This window comes from Zingiber officinale, chromosome 5A, assembly GCF_018446385.1.
Source record: "Zingiber officinale cultivar Zhangliang chromosome 5A, Zo_v1.1, whole genome shotgun sequence".
Classification (NCBI taxonomy): domain Eukaryota; kingdom Viridiplantae; phylum Streptophyta; class Magnoliopsida; order Zingiberales; family Zingiberaceae; genus Zingiber; species Zingiber officinale.
Window position 1 is genome coordinate 148,112,705 of NC_055994.1, and position 21,763 is coordinate 148,134,467.

Genomic DNA, 21,763 nt, shown 5'->3' on the forward strand with positions numbered 1-21,763 from the left:
TGTAATTTGGAAGGGAACCATACCTTCATTAGCCATGACTCTGATACCACTTTGTTGGAAACAGAAATTATGGGAGAAGAAAAAAAGAATTATAGAAGGAAAAATGTGGAAGAGGAGAAATAACTCTATGTGAAAGAGGAGTAGAAGAAAATAGAAAACTTAACTTATTCATTCATGAAAAAGAAGTACATATTTATAGGCTTACATGGATAAGCACTAATATGAAATAATCATGATTTTAAAAAAAAAAATTCTATCTCCACGAACTCTTATCAAAATTATCAATTCATCAAGTTCTATCTCTATCCTATCTCTAGTCAAGACTTGTCACCTCACCATTCTATCTCCATAAAAATTTATCAACAACTTTTATCTAAAAATCAAGTTTAATTTCCAACATCTTCACCTCTCAAGTCTCTGTCTCTTTCATTCTCTAAATCTCTCTTGGCTTCTGAGTCTTCTCTTTTTCAAGAATCCCAACAATGCAATAAATTTAATTAATCATTTTTCAATTTTGTTTGCTCGGCCTACAACTCCGGTTCTTCGTCGCTCCGTGAGGTTGCGGCGTTGCACGGCTGCGCTAGTGCTCCATTAGTCCTTTTCCTCTGCTCTACGCGGCTGCTCCTCTTGCACGCTACACCTGAAGGTTTTGAACCTTTGCGTTGCGACTTGTGAGTAACAACGAGTTGCGATAGTCGATGGTTGCGCCATCTACCTACTCATCTCCAACTCTTCGTATGCAACTGCAAGTGCAAGACTACAAGTCTGTAGACTCTGGACGGTCTATATCTTCATTTTCCATCATCAGTGGCTGAGGCTTTGGCCGACTTTGTTCATCTATCTGACTTTGTTCATTTATCAATCAATTCAAGGACAACTAGACAAGGTTATTAACTTAATTGTTCATCTGTTCACATATGTTCATAGAATAGGATTTTTCTGGTTAATTAGTTAATTATAAATTTGGAATTTAATGTTGACTTAATTGTTAAATTAACAAATAGGTGTTAAGTCTTGTGAGTTGTGTCTTGAATCAGTGACTCAGTGACTACCGACTACTGTATACAATCTACCGAACCCAAGGTGCTTAACCTACTAAGCCTGCTAATAATTTCAATCCAGGTGCTATTATTCCATTTATACTGAGACTGAGTTGATTTAAATTATAATTTTGTAAGTGTTGCGATTTTGTGAATTATAATATGTTGTCTAAAAAACATATTTCTTGATGTGTAAAAAGAAAAATAAGGGGAAAAGGAAAAGACTAGAGCACTTAACTGAATCACAAAGAGGTGCTCTTAATAAATTCTTTAATGAAAATATAGAAATTTTAAATAGGGATAATATAGATGAGTCTAATGAAATTTATGCGGTTAATGATGAGTCTAATGAAATTCATGATGTAATGATGAATTTAATGAAATTCATGATGTTAATGAGGATACAGATAATTTAAGAGAGCATGAAATGTTACTAATGTAGTAAATAATGAAAATACTAATATTGATAAATAATTTATTCCTTCACTTGATCTAAGAAATTTGGATAATCTTGATAACAATGCACATGATATTTTACTTGAAAAGGGGCCTACAAGAGAAATGGATTTCACATTTCCTTTTGATCACTACTCTAGACATTTTTCAAGTGCTCATTATTTTAAAAAGTTAAGTAATGGAGATAAGAGACCGAAAGTGGTTGGTATATAGTAAACATATAGATAAAGTGTATTGCTTTTATTTTAAGTTATTTAAATCTGAAAACAATAGAAGTTCTTTAACAAATAATGGGTTTAGAGATTGGAAACATATCAATGAACGACTTAAAGAACATGAAAATTCTATTGAACATATAACCATTATGAACTCTTGGAAAGAATTAAAAGTGAGATTAGATAAAACTGAAACAATTGATAAAAATCTACAATGAGAAATCTCTAAAGAAAGAGAGAGTTTAAGACAAGTTCTTACAAGAATATTAGCAATTGTAAAATGTCTTTTCTAAATGTTGTTTGGCTTTTCAGGGATCTAATGAGAAACTATATCAAGAAAGCAATGGAAACTTTTTAGGCTTGATTGAAATGATTGCTTAATTTGACGTTGTGATGCAAGATCATATTAGACACATTTAAAATTATGAAATTCATCATCATTATCTTGGTCATAAAATTCAGAATGACTTTATTTTTCTTTAGCTGATAATGTTAGAAGTATTATCATTAAGGAAATTAAGGAGTTAAAATATTTTTTAAGTAATTCTTGATTGTACTCTGGATATAAATCATCAAAAATAAATAACTTTTATAGTATGATTTGTTAATATGTCATCTAGCAATGTGAAAATAGAAGAATAATTTTTAGAGTTTCTAAAGTTAATGATACATCTGGTTTTAGACTTTTTTATGAATTAAAAAATATATTAAAATCACTTGATCTTAGTATTGAAAATATTGAAGGTCAAGGTTACGATAATGGTTCTAATATGAAAGGAAAACACCAAGGAGTTTAAAAGAGGTTGCTTGAAATAATGCCAAGAGCGTTATACATGTCATGTGCTTGTTATAGTCTTAATTTGACTCTTAGTGATATGACACATTCTTGTGTTAAAACCATTTTATTTTTTGGAGTAGTCCAACACATATATGCATTATTTTCAAGTTCTCTTAAAAGATGGAAAGTCTTACTTGATAATATGAAAGGATTAACTGTTAAATCTTTTTCAAATACGCGTTAGAAAAGTTGTATTAAAAGTGTTCAAGCTATTAGAGATCAAGCTCGTGAAGTGCGAAGTGCTTTATTAGAGTTATATAACATTTGTGATGATACAAACTCTAAGAGTGAAGTTGAAAGTATAGTTAACTCAATTGAAAGTTTTAAATTTTTATTTGGTATGGTTATTTGGTATGACATTTTATTTATTATAAACATGATAAGTAAAAAGTTACAATCAAAATCTATGTGCATTGATTTTGCTATGAAACAATTAGATGTTGTAATATCATATTTTGAAAAGTATAGAAATGATGGTTTTGCAATAAGTTTGCCTATTGCTAAAAATCTTGCATCTGATCTGAATATAGAGTCAATATTTTCAATGAAACGTCATATTTTTAGAAAAAAATAATTTGATGAGAAAGAAGATGATGAAATTTCATTATCACCTGAAGAATTTTTTAGAATTGATTATTTTGTGACTGTTGTAGACATAACAATTTCTTCTTTGAAATGTAGAATTGATGAAATGAAAATATTTGAAAATATATTTAATTTGTTGTTTGATTCAAAAATATTAAAATCATTGGATAATGATGAGTTGAGAAAAATGTTGTGTTAATATGACATCTACTTTTATGCATTACAATTAATTAGATGTTGTGTTACAATAGAATCGGTTGAAAGAAGATTTTTAAAATTAAAATCATTGAAAACATACATGAGATCAACAATGTTATAAAAGATATTAAATGGATTAATAATTTTATCTATTGAAAAAGAGATTTTAGAAAATTTTAAAATTAATAATATTATAGGTGCTTTTATAAATAGAAAAATTAAACAAATCATTGTAAATGATTTATATTTTATTAAAAAAAAGTTGAGGTATATTTTTATTGATTTATTGTTTTGCCCTGCGTCTCCTAAATAGCTTCGCAGTACTGTCCCTAAGGTATTTATAGTGTGACGGATGCATCTAGCTTGCTATAGCTAGCTAGCCCAACTCCAACTTGAATGGGAATGGATATAGCTAGCTAGCTACCGTAGGGAGAACCAAATTTTTTAAAAAAGCAGGATGCAGGGCACGTCTCCATGCTGCTGCTGCAGCAGTGACGTAACGACTGAGCTTCCTCCTCCCGCCGTTAGTAAGCACTCAGCAGCACACGTGCATGCATGCTGACGAAGAGAACATGCTGGTTCATGCACGAGGACAAACATCTGCAACATTAATTCCAAATGACGTCGGCCGCTCGATATATATATATATATATATATATGTGCTTTGAGTCAAATCAGAAGCTAGACTACTTTTTGGTGTCCTTGTCTTGCACACCTTCTCTTTTCTTCTATTCTATGAGGGACAGACAAGATATATAGATATATATAATTGTCTTGTGAAATAATTAATGAAAAATACATGGCCAAACTCAAATTGGATGGATATATCTCCTCCCACCTCATCTGGTATCGCGTTTATGATTGATTCTGGGCCATGGAGATAGAGGATAACGTTACTTCTCCACCACGACCGCCGCATCCACTGCCGCCGTCGGCGATCACTTCCCCCTCGCACGATTTCTCCTTCACCATCTCCTTCCAGACTCTCAGCTCGCCGGCCACGCTCGGAGGCAGCTCCACCAAGTCGCCCTCTGCCTCCTCCGGGGCCTTCGACTTGGCCCCCGCCGACGATATATTCCTCCACGGCCACCTCCTGCCCCTCCACCTCCTCTCCCACCCCGGCAGCCCCCCGCGGGATTCTGATATCTCCTTTGAAAACTTTAGGTTCCCCCTCGGCCATACCGACAGCGATCGCAATCTCAACTACTTCGATCCCGGCAAGGCCGGCGCCAAGGAGGAGAGCAGAGCGACGAGGCCGTCGTCGGCTTTGGCTGCCTTCTTCGGCCTCGGGAAGTTGAGGAGGCGCAACGAGAAGGAGGGCGTGGAGGCGGCTGCGACGACGACGAAGAACAGAAAGAGGAAGGGGATCGACGTGATTCGGCTTCTGCGGAAGTACGCGAACCTGGTGGAGCTCCTGTTCTTCTTCAGAACGGGGGAGAGGGAGAGGGAGCGGAGGCGCCACGAGAACGACGACCTGCGACGGCGGCCGTGCTCCTTCTCGGGTCACTCCAACCGGAACAGTAAGGCCGAGGTGGCGGCGCAGGGGGAGTGGAGGCGGCGGAAGAAAGGACAGATGTCGGCCCCAGCGTCGATGAGGACGTCGCCATCCAACAGCGGCCTCCTCTCGGCCTCCTCGATGACCATCTCGTCGACCTCCACGTCGGACAGCAGCACGATGGAGGAGCTGCAGAGCGCAATCCAGGCGGCGATCGCCCACTGCAAAAACTCCATCGCCGTCGAGGCGAAGCAGAGAGCCGGCGAGACGTGACGTGGAGGCGGATGTTGATGAGATGGCAGGACGGCGGCAACTACGAAGAGGACGCGTGGAAGTCAACCAATTAATTTTGCTTGTTTTCCATTGTTTTCTTCCTAAAATTCTACAGATTACTTCAGTGAGAATGATCTTTAAAAAGTTATTAAAATTTCATCGAAAGTTAGATAAAAAGTTTGATGGTAAATTTTCTATATAATCAGAAAAAATATGTTTTTTTCCTCAAATTTTTATTTATGAAAAAATATCACTTATTTTTAAAATCACCAAAAAAATTGCTCCTATTGTCAATACTCAAAATATGATTTTTTTTTATTTACTAAAAGAACATAAATAGTTTATTTTCATGATTTTAAAATAAAGATTGGTTTTGTCAATTCCATCTTTTATTTTTTTTTTTCTTAATGTTAAAAGAAGTTTATCTTGCCCAAAAAAAAATACGCTTCTTCCTTTTTTTAATTTTAAAATGGTCAAAAATATCTAAAGTTTCACAGTTTAATTTTATTATTTTACATTTTTTTAATAATAATTTTATTTATTATTTATCAAAGGATGATTATATTTATCGCTCCTCACAATTAAATTATGATAAATGATTAGAGAATGAGAGTTTTCATCCATCGGACACAGCTAGGCATCTCAGAGATGCACACGTCTGAATTAATAATGGCATTTATGTGACTTATTTATCACATCATTATAAATTAATATTTTAGTAATCAAAATGAAATGACAAAAGTTTGAAAATTGACATTTTAAAACATAATTTAAAAGGAAAAAAAATAACATAAAAATTTCTCAATAAAACAAGAGTAAAGTAGAAAAAATTCTCAATCACAATTTTAATTTTACATACAATTCTCACTCATAAAAAATTTTATTTCCACTCCCTGCATGTGAAGTTTTATTTGCTTCAACTCCCTCATACAAATATTGTGACCTAATTGCCCCTCAGATTTTTTAGGTATAAAAAGTTTAAATTAAGTATCATTAAAGAAAATCTAGTATATTTTCTATCCAATTGAGTATCATTTAAAGAAAATCTAGTATATTTTTCAGGTATAAATAGTCTAAAAATATGTATAATTCCTATTCAATTCAGCATTTTAAACTAGAATTGAGTATATTTTCTATTAAATTGAGTACGACTTTTTTCCTATTTAATATAATTCCTTCTAAATTCAGCACAATTTGAAAAAAAATTTAGTATATTTTCCATTCAATTGAGTATCATTTAAAAAAAAATCTAGTATATTTTCCATCCAATTGAGTACCATTTAAAGAAAATCTAGTATATTTTCCATAGGTGTAAAAAGAATTGCACTCAATTTGATAGAAAATATACTAAATTATAATTTAATGTACTGAATTTAAGAGAAATTATACTCATTTTTATACTTTTTATACTTAAAATATCAGGGACAATTAAATAAGTATATTTGACTAGGGAGTGAAAATAAAAATTTATTCTAAAAGGGGTTAGATGTAAAATTATGTGTTTATTAATGGGGACTACATTTAAATTTTCTCATAAAACAAGGGATTGTGAGTGTCATTTGTAATGATTAATGAAAGCAATTAATGCACTTGATGTGTTTCTTCGGAATTATGCGAGAATTAATGGTTTACGTGTTTGTGTGGACTAATTAATGGTTGCTATATTTTTGTTTGTTTTTTATTACAATTTTTTAGAAAAAACAAAGAAAAAGTTTAGATGAATTTAAGGGCCCATTTTGTCCATGTAAGTAAAATGTCTAAATCATTTTATAGATTTTAAAATAATTTAATGTAAATCATATAATACTATTAATTAAAAATAAAATAAATAATACATCTAATGAAAATATTTACATTCTATTTTTTAAAAGAAGATACAAATATTTGAATTTCAGTTATTGTTTTAAATAAATATATATTATAAGTAAGGCACATATATAATATTTATTATTATTAAATGCAGATATCTACTATAAATAAATAAAGAAACTAGTATAACATTGGTTATAAGCAAATGAAAACACTTGACAATAAATAAAAAAAATATAAAAAAGTTTTAAATAATTAATTATACTTAAATTAACAGTTTCATAACGTCTACACCGAATCAAGTTCAAATCAAAACCAGCTTTATCATTATTTTGGTAGTTTGATTAATTTTAAGCTCAATTTAGTTTACTTTTGTGTTATTGTACTAAAACAATCTTGAAGAACATATCACATAGTTTGGCTAGTTGTTATTGTTAGGAGAAGGGTAAATAACGCTAATCATTTCGTTTCTTTCAATCTTGTCATGCTCATCATTTGAATGCATAGTGGAAATATTAATTTAAATTACCTCTATATGTACAACTTCAAGATTTTATTTAGTATCTCTTAAGCAACTAATCTAAGTCGTACTTCTAGTCGATCTTCCTCTATTAGAATTTTTTTTTTCAGATACCTTTCGAAGGTGGAAAAGCCACTTACAAACTATTTTACAAGAACACAACAAAAAAATAAATACAAGCGAAATTAAAAATGACTTTATAAATAAGACCTTTCTTTGCTTACTGTTTTGTTGCTTAGAAATTCTTCTTGCGGGTCCGAAAATGCAACAAGACTTTCCTCCAAAATCCCTAAAAACCAATATCCAAAATCTCTTCAAGAATTAACATTCTTTTATAACTTTCAAGTCGGGGTTGATTTTCGCTTATCAGTTGACTAATCTTACCAATTAGTCGATTGATATATAAAATCCGACTATTGAAACCTATAGAACGACTTCTTACTTAACTTATTTGACCACCATCAGTTGATTGATGAAACTCATTAATCGACTAATGTCATTGGTTGAGTTTAACAACTGAATCGACTTGTTTTTGTTTGGTTCTGATCATCATCAAATGATTGATTCAACTCATTAGTCGACTGATATCTTTTAGGACACTTGAGAGCTAGAGAGAGGGGGGAGGCGAATAACTTCTTTCTCTTCTTCTTGTTGATGTTGCAACGAAAAATTCGAAGTAATGCTAACACCGTCGTTTTACTTGATATCTATCTCTTTGAGGTGACTAATCCAAGGGTCCACTCTCCTCACTCATAGATGTAATATGAAAACCTCCTTCTTAGTGGCGGAGAAGCTTCGTATAATCTCAAGCACGAGAATACAAATAAGAAATGCAAACTATGTTACAAATAAAATCGAAAATGTTGACGAGTGGCTCATATTTGGATGAAGGGATATCATGGAAAAAAAATCTGTTAAGATTTTTCGTAATACAATTCTGTTAAGATTTTATATAACAGAATTTTGTTATGTTTTTCATAACAAATTCTGTTACGATTTTACCGGGTCTGGGGGTTTAGCAGTATTTATAGGGATCATTGTAAACCCATTGTAGATCAGACAACACAAGAATCATTAGATGTGATTCTCTTGTGTAGAAGAGAATTCTAATAAAGTTTCGGCCGTTTTGTGGAGTAGGCAAGTCGCCGAACCACGGTAACTCTTTTTCTTTCTCTTCTTCTTCTCCTTCCTGGTGTTTGCTCTCTTTTGTGCGTCTTTGTCTTGTTGTTCCGTGCGATCTCTTTTCTCTCTTCCTCTTCTTCCGCGGTTCAGAAAGGTTGAGAGGTATTGCCCTCTCTTTGCACAACAATTGGTATCAGAGCTCCAGGTTTTTGGCAGATTTCTTCAACATGTCGGGGACGACTTCTGCGAAGTTTGATATGGTGAAGTTTGACGGAACCGGAAACTTTGGATTATGGCAGAGAAGGGTCAAGGACTTGTTGGTGCAACAAGGCATGGTGAAGGCGCTAGGAGAAAGAAAATCGGAAAGCATGGAGAAATCAGATTGGGAAGAACTTCAGCGAAGGCAGTGGTAACAATCGGGCTTTGTCTTACGGATGATGTGATATACCATGTCATAGACAAGGAGTCACCGGTGGTAGTTTGGCAAAAGTTAAAAAGTCAGTACATATCAAAGTCATTGACAAACAAATTGTATCTCAAGCATAAATTATTCGGGCTGAAGATGACAAAAGGAACCGATCTTAGCCAACACATCAACATATTCAACCAGATTGTAAGTGATCTGAAACAAGTTGATGTGAAGATTGAAGATGAAGACAAGGAGTTGATGTTATTGAATTCTCTACTTTCATCTGTATGAGAATTTGGTTACTACTTTGATGTGGAGTAAGGAAACTCTCAAATTGAAGGAGATCACAGATGCGTTACTAGGTTTTCACCAGAGGAAGAAAACAAGCGATGAAATTTCTCAAGGAGAAGGACTTGTGGTAAATAGCAACCAAGAGCGTGGTAGGAGCAAATCTCGACATGGATATGACAACAACAACAAGACTCGTTCTAAGTCGAGAAGGAAGAAGGTGATCACGTGCTACAAATGTGGAGGTAAAGGTCATATCAAGAGAAATTGTCCAGAGATAAAGAAATATGTTGCAGAGAACAAAAGTAGTTCGGCAAAGTCTGCAAACATAGTTGAAGAAGAAAATTCAGAAAGCGGTGATGGAGATATGCTATCAGTTATGTCAAGTTCGGAGCAGCTGACGGATGCATGGATTTTAGACTCTACATGTTCATATCACATGACTCCAAACAAGGATTGGTTTGACACCTATAGGGCAGTGGATTCTGGGTCAGTGTTGATGGGAAACGATGCATCATGCAAGGTTATCGGCATAGGGAATGTCAGAATCAAGATATTTGATGGTGTGATCAGAACTTTATGTGATGTCAGATATATACCAGAGCTAAGGAAGAACTTGATCTCACTAGGCACACTGGATGGTATAGGGGTGTCAATTCGGGTGGGTCGGGTCGGGTTGGGTCGGGTTGAGTTTTTTTTTTTTTTTTTTTAACCCAACCCGAACCCGACCCGAACCCGAGTTCAACCCAAAACACCTCAACCCGAACCCGAACCCGACCAACCCGATCAACCCGAACCCGACCCATATAACCCGAAAATCCGATTCAAAACGACTTTTTTGGGCTATTTTCCCTATAATTCTTCACTTTTATCTCAATATTCCATCATTATCATACAAACATGATATTAATATACATAAAAACATCTAAATTTTTAAAATAAAATTTGATTTAACTCTAAAAAAACCCACAAAACCCTATATTTAAGCCAACCCGGGTCAACCCGGGTCAACCCGAACCCAACCCGAAATTTTTTTACTCTCCAACCCTCCAACCCGAACCCGACCCGAACCCGAAAATGCCCAACCCGAACCCGATTTTTTTCGGGTCGACTCGGGTTGGGTCGTCGGGTCGGGTTCATTTTTGACACCCCTAGGATGGTATTGGTTGTAATTACAAATTAGTAAGCGGGGTGATGAAAGTCAGCAAGGGAGCTCTGACGGTAATGAAAGGACAAAAGGTAGCAGGAAACATCTACAAGTTGATAGGGACTACAGTTGTAGGTGGAGTCGCCTCGGTGGAGTCTGAATCAGATAGTACTGTCTTGTGGCATATGCGGCTAGGGCATATGGGAGAACGTGGGATGCTAGAACTTTACAAAAGAGATTTGTTGAAGGGTGTCAAAACGTGCAAGCTTGAATTCTGCAAATTCTGTGTTCTTGGGAAACAGAGCAAAGTGTAATTTAAGACGGCAACAAACAAGACGGAGGGGATTCTGGACTACGTACATACGGATCTCTGGGGACCGGCCAGTGTAGCATCACGTGGAGGGCACTTGTATTTTGTGAGTTTTACTGATGATTTCTCACGAAAGGTATGAGTATACTTTATGCGTCACAAGTCGAAATTTTGCAAAGTTTAAATTGTGGAAAATGAAGTAGAGACAGGAAGGAAGATCAAATGCCTTAGGTCGGATAATGAGTACACATTCAAAGTTTCAGAAATTCTGTGAGCGGCATGGGATAATGAGGCACTTCTCGGTTCGCAGGACACCTCAGAGAATGGGGTAGCGGAAAGGTTGAACAGGACAATCAATGAGAAGGCAAGATGTCTCAGGTGAATGCAGGGCTTGCAAAGAATTTCTGGCGGAAGCGATTAACATGGCATGTTATCTCATTAATAGATCACCAAGGGCAGCACTAGAAGGCAAAGTATCGGAGAAAGTATGGACAGAGAATCAAGTAGAATACTCTCATCTTCGAGTTTTTGGATGTCCAGCCTATATGCACATATCTAGTGAGGAAATATCAAAGCTGGATGCAAAGTCAAAGCAATGCATTTTTCTGGGCTATGAGAAAGGAGTTAAAGGCTTCAAGCTTTGGGATCCTAAGGCAAACAAGGTGGTGATCAGCAGAGATGTGGTGTTTGACGAGAAAGCTATGTTACAACGTACTCAGGAAGAAGGAAAGGAAACACCACAAAGCAACAAAGAGAAAGATATTGTGCAGGTGGAGCTAGAGACTCATGACTTCGATGATTCTAGCTCAGAGCACATGGAGCATCGCACTATAGCTAGTGGTAGAACGAGACGAGTCGTAAAACCACCCACTAGATACGGATTCGAAGACTTGGTATCTTATGCACTTACCACTAGTAGCGGAGACCCTACATCTTTTCAGGAGGCAATACATAGCTCTGAGAAGGACAAGTGGACGGGTGCTATGGCAGAGGAGATGGAGTCGTTGCATAAGAACCAAACGTGGGATCTAGTGGAACTTCCTGAAGGAGAGAAAGCTATAGGGTGCAAGTGGATATTCAAGAAGAAAGAAGCAATGTCAGAGGGAGAAGAAGTGAAGTTTAAGGCTCGGTTGGTAGTAAAGGGGTATTCACAAAGAAAGGGGATTGACTATGAAGAAATTTTCTCTCTAGTGGTAAGACATACGTCAATTAGAGCGGTATTGGCTTTGGTGGCACATCACAATTTGTATTTGGAGCAAATGGATGTGAAGACGGCATTTCTTCATGGAAATTTGGAGGAGCAGATTTTTATGTCACAACCTGAGGGATTTAGTCAGTCCGGACAAGAGCAGTTGGTTTGTAAGTTGAAGAAATCGCTCTATGGACTGAAACAATCTCCTAGGCAATGGTACAAATGTTTTGATTCATACATGATTCAAAACGGATATAGGAGATGCGAGTATGACTGCTGCATATATGTGAAGGGCCTTGAAGATGAATCACTGATTTTCTTACTACTATACGTAGATGACATGCTCATTGTTGCGAAGAAGATGAGAGAGGTTGACAAATTGAAGAGGCTACTGAGCAAGGAATTTGACACGAAAGATTTGGGAGAGGCCAAAAAGATTCTTAGGATGGAGATTCACAGGAATAGAGTTGCAGGGAGATTATGGTTGTCTCAACGTAGCTATGTGGAGAAAGTGTTGGATAGGTTCAACATGAAGAATGCAAAGTCGGTGAGCACACCCCTGGCGCATCACTTCAAGTTATCCAGTACACAATGTCCAAAGACGGATGACGAGATCCAAGAGATGTCAAAGGTTCCTTATGCCAGTGTAGTTGGTTGTCTGATGTATGCCATGGTTTGCACGAGACCAGATTTGGCGCAAGCAGTTAGTATGGTAAGCAAGTTTCTCTCAAATCCTGGTCGACCACATTGGGATGCAGTGAAATGGATTTTCAGATACTTGAGAAATACAACTAATTATGGTATCATGTTCAGTAGACAACCGGAAGATCCTTTAGTTGCTGGGTACGTAGATGCAGACTATGCAGGAGATTTAGATAACAGGAGGTCTACTACAGGATACGTATTCACTGTGGCAGGAGGACCTATTTGTTGGAAATCTATGATACAATCTATTGTTGCATTGTCTACTACGGAATCCGAGTACATGGCAGCAGCTGAAGCAGCGAAGGAAGCTTTATGGCTTACAGGGTTGGTCAGAGAACTGGGTGTTCAGCAAGGTGGAGTCAAGTTGTTATGCGATAGTCAGAGTGCTATCTATTTGGCGAAGAATCAGGTGTATCATGCGAGAACCAAGCACATTGATGTGAGGTTTCACAAGATCAGAGAGTTGATTGCTTCCGGGGAAATTCAACTTGAGAAGGTTCACACTGCAGACAATGCTGCAGATATGCTGACAAAGCCAGTGACCACAGAGAAGTTTAAGCATTGCTTGAACTTGATCCATATCTCTAGATGCTAGAGGAAGGAAGCCCAGACCCAGAGATCCAGATGGAGTTTTGTCCAGATATTCGTATTCTTCGAAGGGGTGAATATTCGCCAAGGTGGAGATTGTTGACGAGTGACTCATATTTGGATGAAGGGATATCATGGAAGAAAAATCTGTTAAGATTTTTCGTAATAAAATTCTGTTAAGATTTTATATAACAGAATTTTGTTATGTTTTTCATAACAAATTCTGTTACGATTTTACCGGGTCTGGGGGCTTAGCAGTATTTATAGGGATCATTGTAAACCCATTGTAGATCAGACAACACAAGAATCATTAGATGTGATTCTCTTGTGTAGAAGAGAATTCTAATAAAGCTTCAACCGTTTTGTGGAGTAGGCAAGTCGCCGAACCACGGTAACTCTTTTTCTTTCTCTTCTTCTTCTCCTTCCTGGTGTTTGCTCTCTTTTGTGCGTCTTTGTCTTGTTGTTCCGCGCGATCTCTTTTCTCTCTTCCTCTTCTTCCGCGGTTCAGAAAGGTTGAGAGGTATTGCCCTCTCTTTCACAACAGAAAATAACTTTACAACATGAATCTTACTTTGCTTGCTCTTTTCTTACTTTGGTTGGCCTCTTGATACTTGGAAAATATAACAACATTTGTCGCCCAAAACTCAAAAATTGATGTGAACCGATATCCTTCAAAATGTTCACGAAAATCATTTTCTAAGGTTCTTTAATGCCTCCCAATCGATTGAGCTTACTCCCAATCGATTTCCACATAGGATTTACCCGTTCAAACCTGTAGAGTGACTCTTTTGGAATATTGAATTGATTGTGAGTTATGTTGATCAATTCTGAAGCTTCTAATTGATCAACCAATCAATTCAGAAGCCTACTATTCACTCGTGAACTCTTACCAATAGATTGGACAAACTCACAATTCTTTCAGCCTCTTCGCAAACAACCCTCAATCGATTAGGCACCTCCCCAATCGATTCAGCATAGAAAATTACTATGCTTCGCAAAAAACTCCTCTCAATCGATTACTCAATAGATTAGAGATGCTCTTGATCGATTACCTAATCGATCCAGAACCCTTCTATTTCATGAGGAAAACTCCCAATTGATCACCCGATTGATTGACTTCAGATCAATAGATCACCTAATTGATTGGCTTTGGACCAATCAATTACCCTAATTGATTGGCTTTGGACCAATCAATTACCCTAATTGATTGCCCAACCTTAATCCCTTAAACTTGGTTTTAGGGTTCCTTTGTCCAACCTGAAGCCTTCTATGACTTATTGGTGTTGTTGGTGCAATTAGCACTAATAAGTCAAACTTATGTTTTGATGAATAACAAATGGATTAAAGTCAGATATTGTGTTCTAATGCTTTTACCAAGTGTGCAGGACTGAAAGACTTGATAGGGACCAGCCACTAAGCTGAAGTCTGGTCGGGTCAAGGAGGAGTAGACGATTGGCAGGAAGTCCAGCTGAGTCGGAGAGGACTAGACAACTGGCAGGAAATCGAATTGGGTCCGTAAGACCTGACAACTGGCTGAAGTCCAGATATGGCATCTGACATGAAGTCCTGGTGGGTCAAGTGTTGAGTAAGTCAGCAAATGGAAAGTGACGTAAGCACTGGAGGAGAGTGATCCAATTAGGACGAGCCCAGTGGGGTTGTAGGCGCTAGTCTAGGTTAGATTCATTTTGAAAGTCTTTAGTTGATGAGTTTAGGAATGAGGGAATAGAATGATAGTAAAAGATAATTTTTAGATTATAAGTTTGGAAATGATAATTTGAGAATGATTTCCAGATTTATGGAAATCAGCTAAACATATATAACTAGTTGGGTTTCATTTCCATACTCATTCTCATTCCACCTTACTATCAAATCCATACTCATAGTCATTCTAATCATTTAACCAAACTCCACCAAAGTTAAGACCATGACTAGATTCTAGTCTTGGTAAGACATGATCTAAATCATAAATTTATTTATTTTATTCATGTGCTAACTCTGTTTTGTACGGTATCTTTGTTATTTGGATTAATATATTTTACAGGAGCTAAAATACATAACTTAGGCTCGAATGAACAATGCTTGAGGTGCCTCAGAGATGAATGGAGGCTTCTTGGATAGGGCGGAGGTGCCCTCACCCGGACAGAATTCGAGGATAAAACTTCCTTGTGGGGAGGTGCCTTGGAGCGCATTGGAGACGCCTCGGAGCACATTGGAGGCACCTCAGAGCTTAATGGAGGCACCCTCATGCGAATAAAGACCAAAGTCTTGGAATCAGATAAACATCATTAGAGACGCCTCTGGTTGTTGGAGGTACCTCCAACACTATTTAAAAAAAGGTCTTCGGTCAGCCTCCAAACAACATCTTCTACATGATTCTTCAGCTGTTCTGTAGGATTGAAAAGATGCTAGAGGGGAAGGGTGAATAGCGATCGTTGAAAAAATCGAGACTGAATTAAAACAGGTACGCAGCGGAAGAATAAAAGAGGAAAAGAAAATAAAGAAGTCAAGTACTAACACAAGTTGGTTTTATTTGGTTCGGAGCCTTCGATGACTCCTACTCCAAGGCCCGCACTCGACGAGTGCTTTCATTGGACAACCCACTAACAATTCGAATGGTTACAAATTGAGTACATGAACTATATATGAAAATTATCTACAACAAAGAAAGTAAGAAAATCTTGATCGTCGGTTGTCGAAGGAGCATCACAGCGTTGCAGGAGCTTTTTCATAGCACCAAGCGAGAGTGAAAGTCGTAGCAGTTATTGTTCTGAAGCTCCTAGTTAAAGGCCTTTAAATAGGTCCATTCCGGGTGCCTGGAACCACTCCGGGCGCCTGGACCACGTGGCTCGCCTAGTCGACGATCTCTACATCAGCTTATGGATGATTTTTGCGGTCCGGGCCCCTGGACTGATTCTGGGTGCCCGGATCACCAGGGTGTTGCGACAGCTTCCAGGGCGAGCTAGTTCGGGCGCCCGGACTCCTTTCGGGCGATCGGACCCCTCTTTTTCAGCAAATAAGAAAAAAAAAGGCACAAAAGAGTCTACTTGGTTACAAGCGGTGAGGTTATTAATCAAAGAAAGTTAAAAAGTGCACTAAGTTCTCCTTCAGGCGGAGAAGCCTCTTTACAGTAATAATGTAACGCCCAAAAATTCTCAAAATAAGTATTAGAAATATCCTAGTATTTTTCTGGAATTTTAGGATATTTTTACAGAATTTTTAGAGTAGCGAAAATAGCAAAATAAATAGGAACGTAAAATAGCCTACGCGGGTATTGAACCCGAGACCTATTGGGTCCTACGACTTATGGTGGACTCTAGTAACCAAGTGAACCCAGCAGGGTCATGCTGAAAGAAGAGGGAATCAATTATATTTATACTTAAGTTGGGCGAGTTAACCACTTAATATAAATAGGGAAAATAATTAAGTGAGGAGTTATTTTGGATCGTGACTTTTCCTCCCCTCAACCTAATTCCGCCGAACCCTCTTCTCTCCCTCATCCTCTCGGCGCACCAAGCCCCAAGGGCTAGGGTTCCATCCCAAAGGCTCTAAGAACACTTTCCGGCGACGACTCCGGCACGAGAACGTTCCTCTCCGCGAGAAGGGCACGTAGACGCGAGGAAATCGACAAAGGGATCTTCTTCACCGGAAACCTAGCGTTTAGATTTGTAAGAAACTTCGAGCAGGAGGTAAGAAACCCCTCACCTGCAGTATAAGTAGCTCTTTCGAGGTTCTACGCATTAGTTTAGTTGTATGCAGAATCTTAGTATGTAGGGTGTGAATTGGTGCACACCATATGTTTGATAAAATGTGTAGTTCAGTTAAATGCCACCATAGGCATTTTTAATAGCTTGGTAAATGCAATAGAAGCATTTTTTTTTTACAGCATGTTCAGTTTTATTACAGCTTTGATGGGACTACGGTCCAATGGGTGGGCTCCCACAGTCGCCTCTAGGTTCAGACAATCTAGCTCTAGGTTCAGATAACCTGGAAATAACAAGATAAGAAAATTCAGTTATAACCAGTATTTTATTTTCAGCAGTGGCACTGTACTGGACTAGATGTCCATTGGGCTAGGCCCCCATAGTCGTCCCTACGTTTAGATAACCTAGTACCCTCTACTAAATTCGGAATTTGCAACTCCGGATCTAGTTAGGGATGCGCGCATAACAAGTACAGGTGTCGGGCCCAACAGCAGCATGATTATGTATTTTAACCTATTTATGATAATAGTTTTTAAAACTTCACAAAATAGTTATGTGAATTCAATACAGCTTTAGCATTAGTTTAGTACTAGCTTAGCTCAACTTTTGTATCAGTCTAGTTCTTGTTGGTACAATACAATAGTTATGATTAGCACTTGTTATCATGCCTAGATTAATGTTATGCCATGTTTAGTGTTTCGTCATGATCTTCAGCTTGGATTTCGATTGACAGCATATATATTTAAGTGGCATGTTTTAAAGTCATAAAATGCATCGTTTGCATGTTTTGTGAGGTAGATGGTTTCTTACTAAGCGTAAGATTACAAATACTTCTTTTTCCTTATACTGTAGATAAAGGTAAAGGAAAGATGGAATAGCGGAGGCTAGAGGACAATGCTACGAAGATGTGTGTGGGCGGGAACTTGGAATAAAGATCTTAGGGATCCAGCAAGTTTTGTTTTGAGCATTAGAACTCTATAGCATCTTATTATTCCGCACCTTAGCATGTTAAATGTCATGAACTATTGAATTATGTACGTTGCTATGCTTGAAATACTAGTTGCTTGATATTAGGATGATTTCCCAGCCATTTAGAACCTATGTATGCGATTTGGGCACGAAACAGTGCTAAAATCAGACTCCTGATACGAAATCAGAAACCCAATCGATCAACCGATCGATTGGAGGCTTCTCTATCCATCAGCGGATCGATTGAGGAGTTTGTACCACGAACAGTAAGCTCCGGGATCGATCAGCCGATCGATCCGGACGCGTTCTGTTCCGAATAGAGAGCTCTGGGATCGATCACTAGATCGATTGATGTAGCTGGATCGATCAACCGATCGATCCATAAATTCTTCCATGCACAGAAGCACGCTGGATCGATCAAGGGATCGATCAGAGGATCAGCTCTCGTGAACAGAGAGCTCCCGAATCGATCATTCGATCGATTGGTTAGCCTGGATCGATCAGCCGATCGATCCAGAGTTTAACCCGAATACAATAACGAGCTGAATCGATCCGTGGATCGATCAGAGGGCTGATATCAGCTGTAAACACCTCAGTCCAGCTCTTGAGGATAGTTGAAGCTCAGAAAACCTCCTCTAGCATAGCTACTACAATTCAAGATGTAGTTCCGACATGAATTTTAGATTCTATAGCGATTGTTAAAAGAATTTACATCAGCCTAGCAAAATTTTAAATTCTTTTAGTTTTCCGCACAGTATAGTTTAGCATAATGTAACCCCTGGCCTTACAGCTTAGCCAGTAGAAGGCGGGGCGTTACAAATAACAGCACTCAAAAAATCAAAGCTAGACAGAAGAAGTTGTTTACAAGTGTTCTATCTCGGCTTCTGAGACTAGGGTTGTATTTGTACCCCTGGTCAGGGGGCCTGGAAAGGTTTCAAGCATCTGGAGGGGAATAAGACTTTATCCTCGTCAAAACGAGTCATGTTTGATGTGTTCGGGATAAGAATCCTAGTCCAAGCGCTCGGATTGGGTCCAGGTGCCCGAACCAAGAAGGTCAACCTCTTGTTGACTTTCAGTCCCGATTTTCAGCTCCGGTTCCGCTCACCTTGGTTCGGCTTCACTTGGGTGATCTCGGTCATCCTGAATAGTACTCACTCAAACCTAACTTCAGACCTTCGAGCAAACTTCTGCTCTGGCTTCCCGTCCCTCGAAAATGTCGCGCCCCTCATTCTCGTCCGCCCGCGTACTCTTTCGTAGCACCTCGTCCCTCAAACGCACTGAGCCCGTTGGCTCTTGTTAGAGTGTATACTAAAAGCCTAGCTTTTGGTATAAACATTTATCTAGAAATAAGAATCACATTAGTCAAATGACTACATTTATGATAAATGTAGTTGTTCAATTAATTTATATTGTAGATAACATGGTGTGTGGTGTCACACACAGAAGATCATGTTATCAGTACCTTATAAATTATAAACAGTAGCTCACGACCAAGATGGAAAGGAATAAACCATTGGAAGGTCGTAGTGTAATTAGGTATTAGTTTATCTTAACTATATAATTACACTAGTACACTTAAAGTGTAGTGAGTAGGACCATTTGAGGTCGTTTCTTTTATACTGATTTTATAAAGAAACAAAGACCTCGGTTATTATAGAAGTGTGTGCTCTTAATCCTAATATAATAACAAGCACATATATTTGATATTTATTTCTTTAATTTATCAATGGGTGAGATTTAGTTCGATGAATCAATAAGCCCGATAAGTTGGGAAATGGTATCACTTATAGTGTGTGTTGTTGATTATAGAAGGAAACTGTGTCCTAGAGATACTAGGTTGATAATGTCCTCAAGAGGAGCTCATAAGGATTGTCATGTTAAACCCTGCAGGTGGACCTAGTCCGACATGATGATGAAGTTGAGTGGTACTACTCTTGGAGCTAGATATTAATTAAGTGAGTTGTCAGTAACTTACTTAATTAGTGGACATTTGGTATCTTAAATACAGGGAGACTAACACACTCATAATAAGAAGGAGCCCAAAATGTAATTTGGGATTGGTGCGGTAGTTCAATAATAGTTCTTTAGTGGAATGAATTATTATTGATGAAATTAAGTTGTGTGTTCGAGGCGAACACGAGATGCTTATTTTCATCGGGAGACCAAAACCAATTCCTCCTCTCGGTCCCTATCGTAGCCTCTAGTATATAGAGATTTATACCCACCTATACCCACCTTCTTACCCATCCTATAGGGGCCGGCCAAGCTAGCTTGGAGACCAAGCTAGGGCCGGTCATGGGTATGTTCATGGGTGAATTCATGTGGCCGACCCTATTAAAATAAAAAGGAATTTTAATTTTAAAAATTTTTCTTATGTGGATAATATAATTTAAAAGAGAGTTTAAAAATTTAAATCCTTCCTTTTATAAGATTCTACAAAAGATTAAGAGAAGAGTTAAAATCTCTTTCCTTATTTGTAGATTAAAAGGTTGATTTTAATTTTGGTAAAAACTTTCCTTTTAATTATATTCATGATTTAAAAGAAAGTTTAAAAATTAAAAATTCTCTTTTATTAGTTTCTACAAAAGATTAAGAAAAGATTTAATATCTTTCCTTATTTGTAGATTGAAAGGAGATTTTAATTTTTAGAGATAACTTTCCTTTTTGGAAATTATCCACATGTTTAAAAGAAAGATTTTAATTTATAAAATTTCTTTTTATTAACCAATCATGAAGGGATGAAAATTATTGGAGAAATTTTTATAAATTTCTAAAAACAAATTAGGAAGTTTTAATTTTTGTTTTAATTAAAACTCTCCTTGTTTTGGGGAAAGTGGTGGCCGGCCATTGCAATTAAAAAAAAGAAAATTGTTTTAATTAAAATAATTTTTCTTTTTCATGGCAAAGGAATTAAGGAAATTTTTATTTAAATTTCCTTATTTGCCAAGACCAAGGATTATAAAAGAGGGGGTAGAGGAGGCTTCAAGGTGAATGTCTCTATTTATTTTTCTCCCTCTTTTCTTCTTTGGGTGTGGCCGGCCCTTTCTTTTCTTTCCTCTCCTTTGTGTGGCCGAAACTTTCTCATGGTGGAGTTAGCTTTGGTGGCCGGATCTAAGAAGGAGAAGAAGGAGAGAAAAGAAGCTTCTTTTCTAGCATCCCTTGGAGCATGGTGGTGGTGGCCGAACCTCTTCATCCTAGAAGAAGTTTTGATGGCCGAAACTTGCAAGGAAGAAGAAGGTGCTTGGTGGTTCTCATCTCGGAAGATCATTGCCCACACAACGTCCGAGGTTAGAAGAGGAATACGGTAGAAGATCAAGAGGTCTTTCTAAAAGGTATAACTAGTAATTTTCTTTCCGCATCATACTAGTTATTTTTGGAAATAATACTAAATACAAGAGGCGTACGATTCTAGAGTTTCGAATTTGTTTTCGATATAGTGTTCTTTTGTTTTTCTTTTCCTTGTGATTTGATTGTTCTTTTCGGTTAACCTAAAGTTATTTTAGGAAATTAAATATTAGCTTTCTATAAAAGGTTTTGTCTAGCCGGTGGTGGTTGCTCCCATATCCAAGAAGGCCATGTGCCTCGCCACGTCAGTACTGGGAACCGATTATGGAAATTAATATTTAATGGAATTAATAACTTAAGGTGATTTGGGTCGAACGTGTTAAGTTCCGCAGGAGACCCAAGTCAAAACCTAAAAGAACGAATAGATTAAGTTTTGGATCAAACGTGTTAAGTTCCGCAGGCGATCCAAAATTTAATTTAAAAGAACACATGGTAGCTAGGAAAAGGTTCAGACCTTTGTACAAAATTTTTGTACAGTGGAACCTCTAGGCTTTCCGAGTAGCAACCAACAATTGGTATCAGAGCTAGGGTTTTGCCTCTGTGTATTTGGTATTAGTT

At 37.4% G+C, this 21,763-nt stretch overlaps 1 protein-coding gene across 1 annotated transcript; it reads left to right on the forward strand.

Moving 5' to 3' along the window:
- The first annotated feature begins 4,140 nt into the window (after positions 1-4,140).
- Positions 4,141-5,224, forward strand: LOC121983372 (BRI1 kinase inhibitor 1-like). Its single transcript, XM_042536313.1, has one exon. The coding sequence runs from the start codon at positions 4,207-4,209 to the stop codon at positions 5,098-5,100; it is 894 nt and encodes a 297-aa protein (XP_042392247.1). The 5' UTR covers positions 4,141-4,206; the 3' UTR covers positions 5,101-5,224.
- The last annotated feature ends 16,539 nt before the right edge of the window (positions 5,225-21,763 follow it).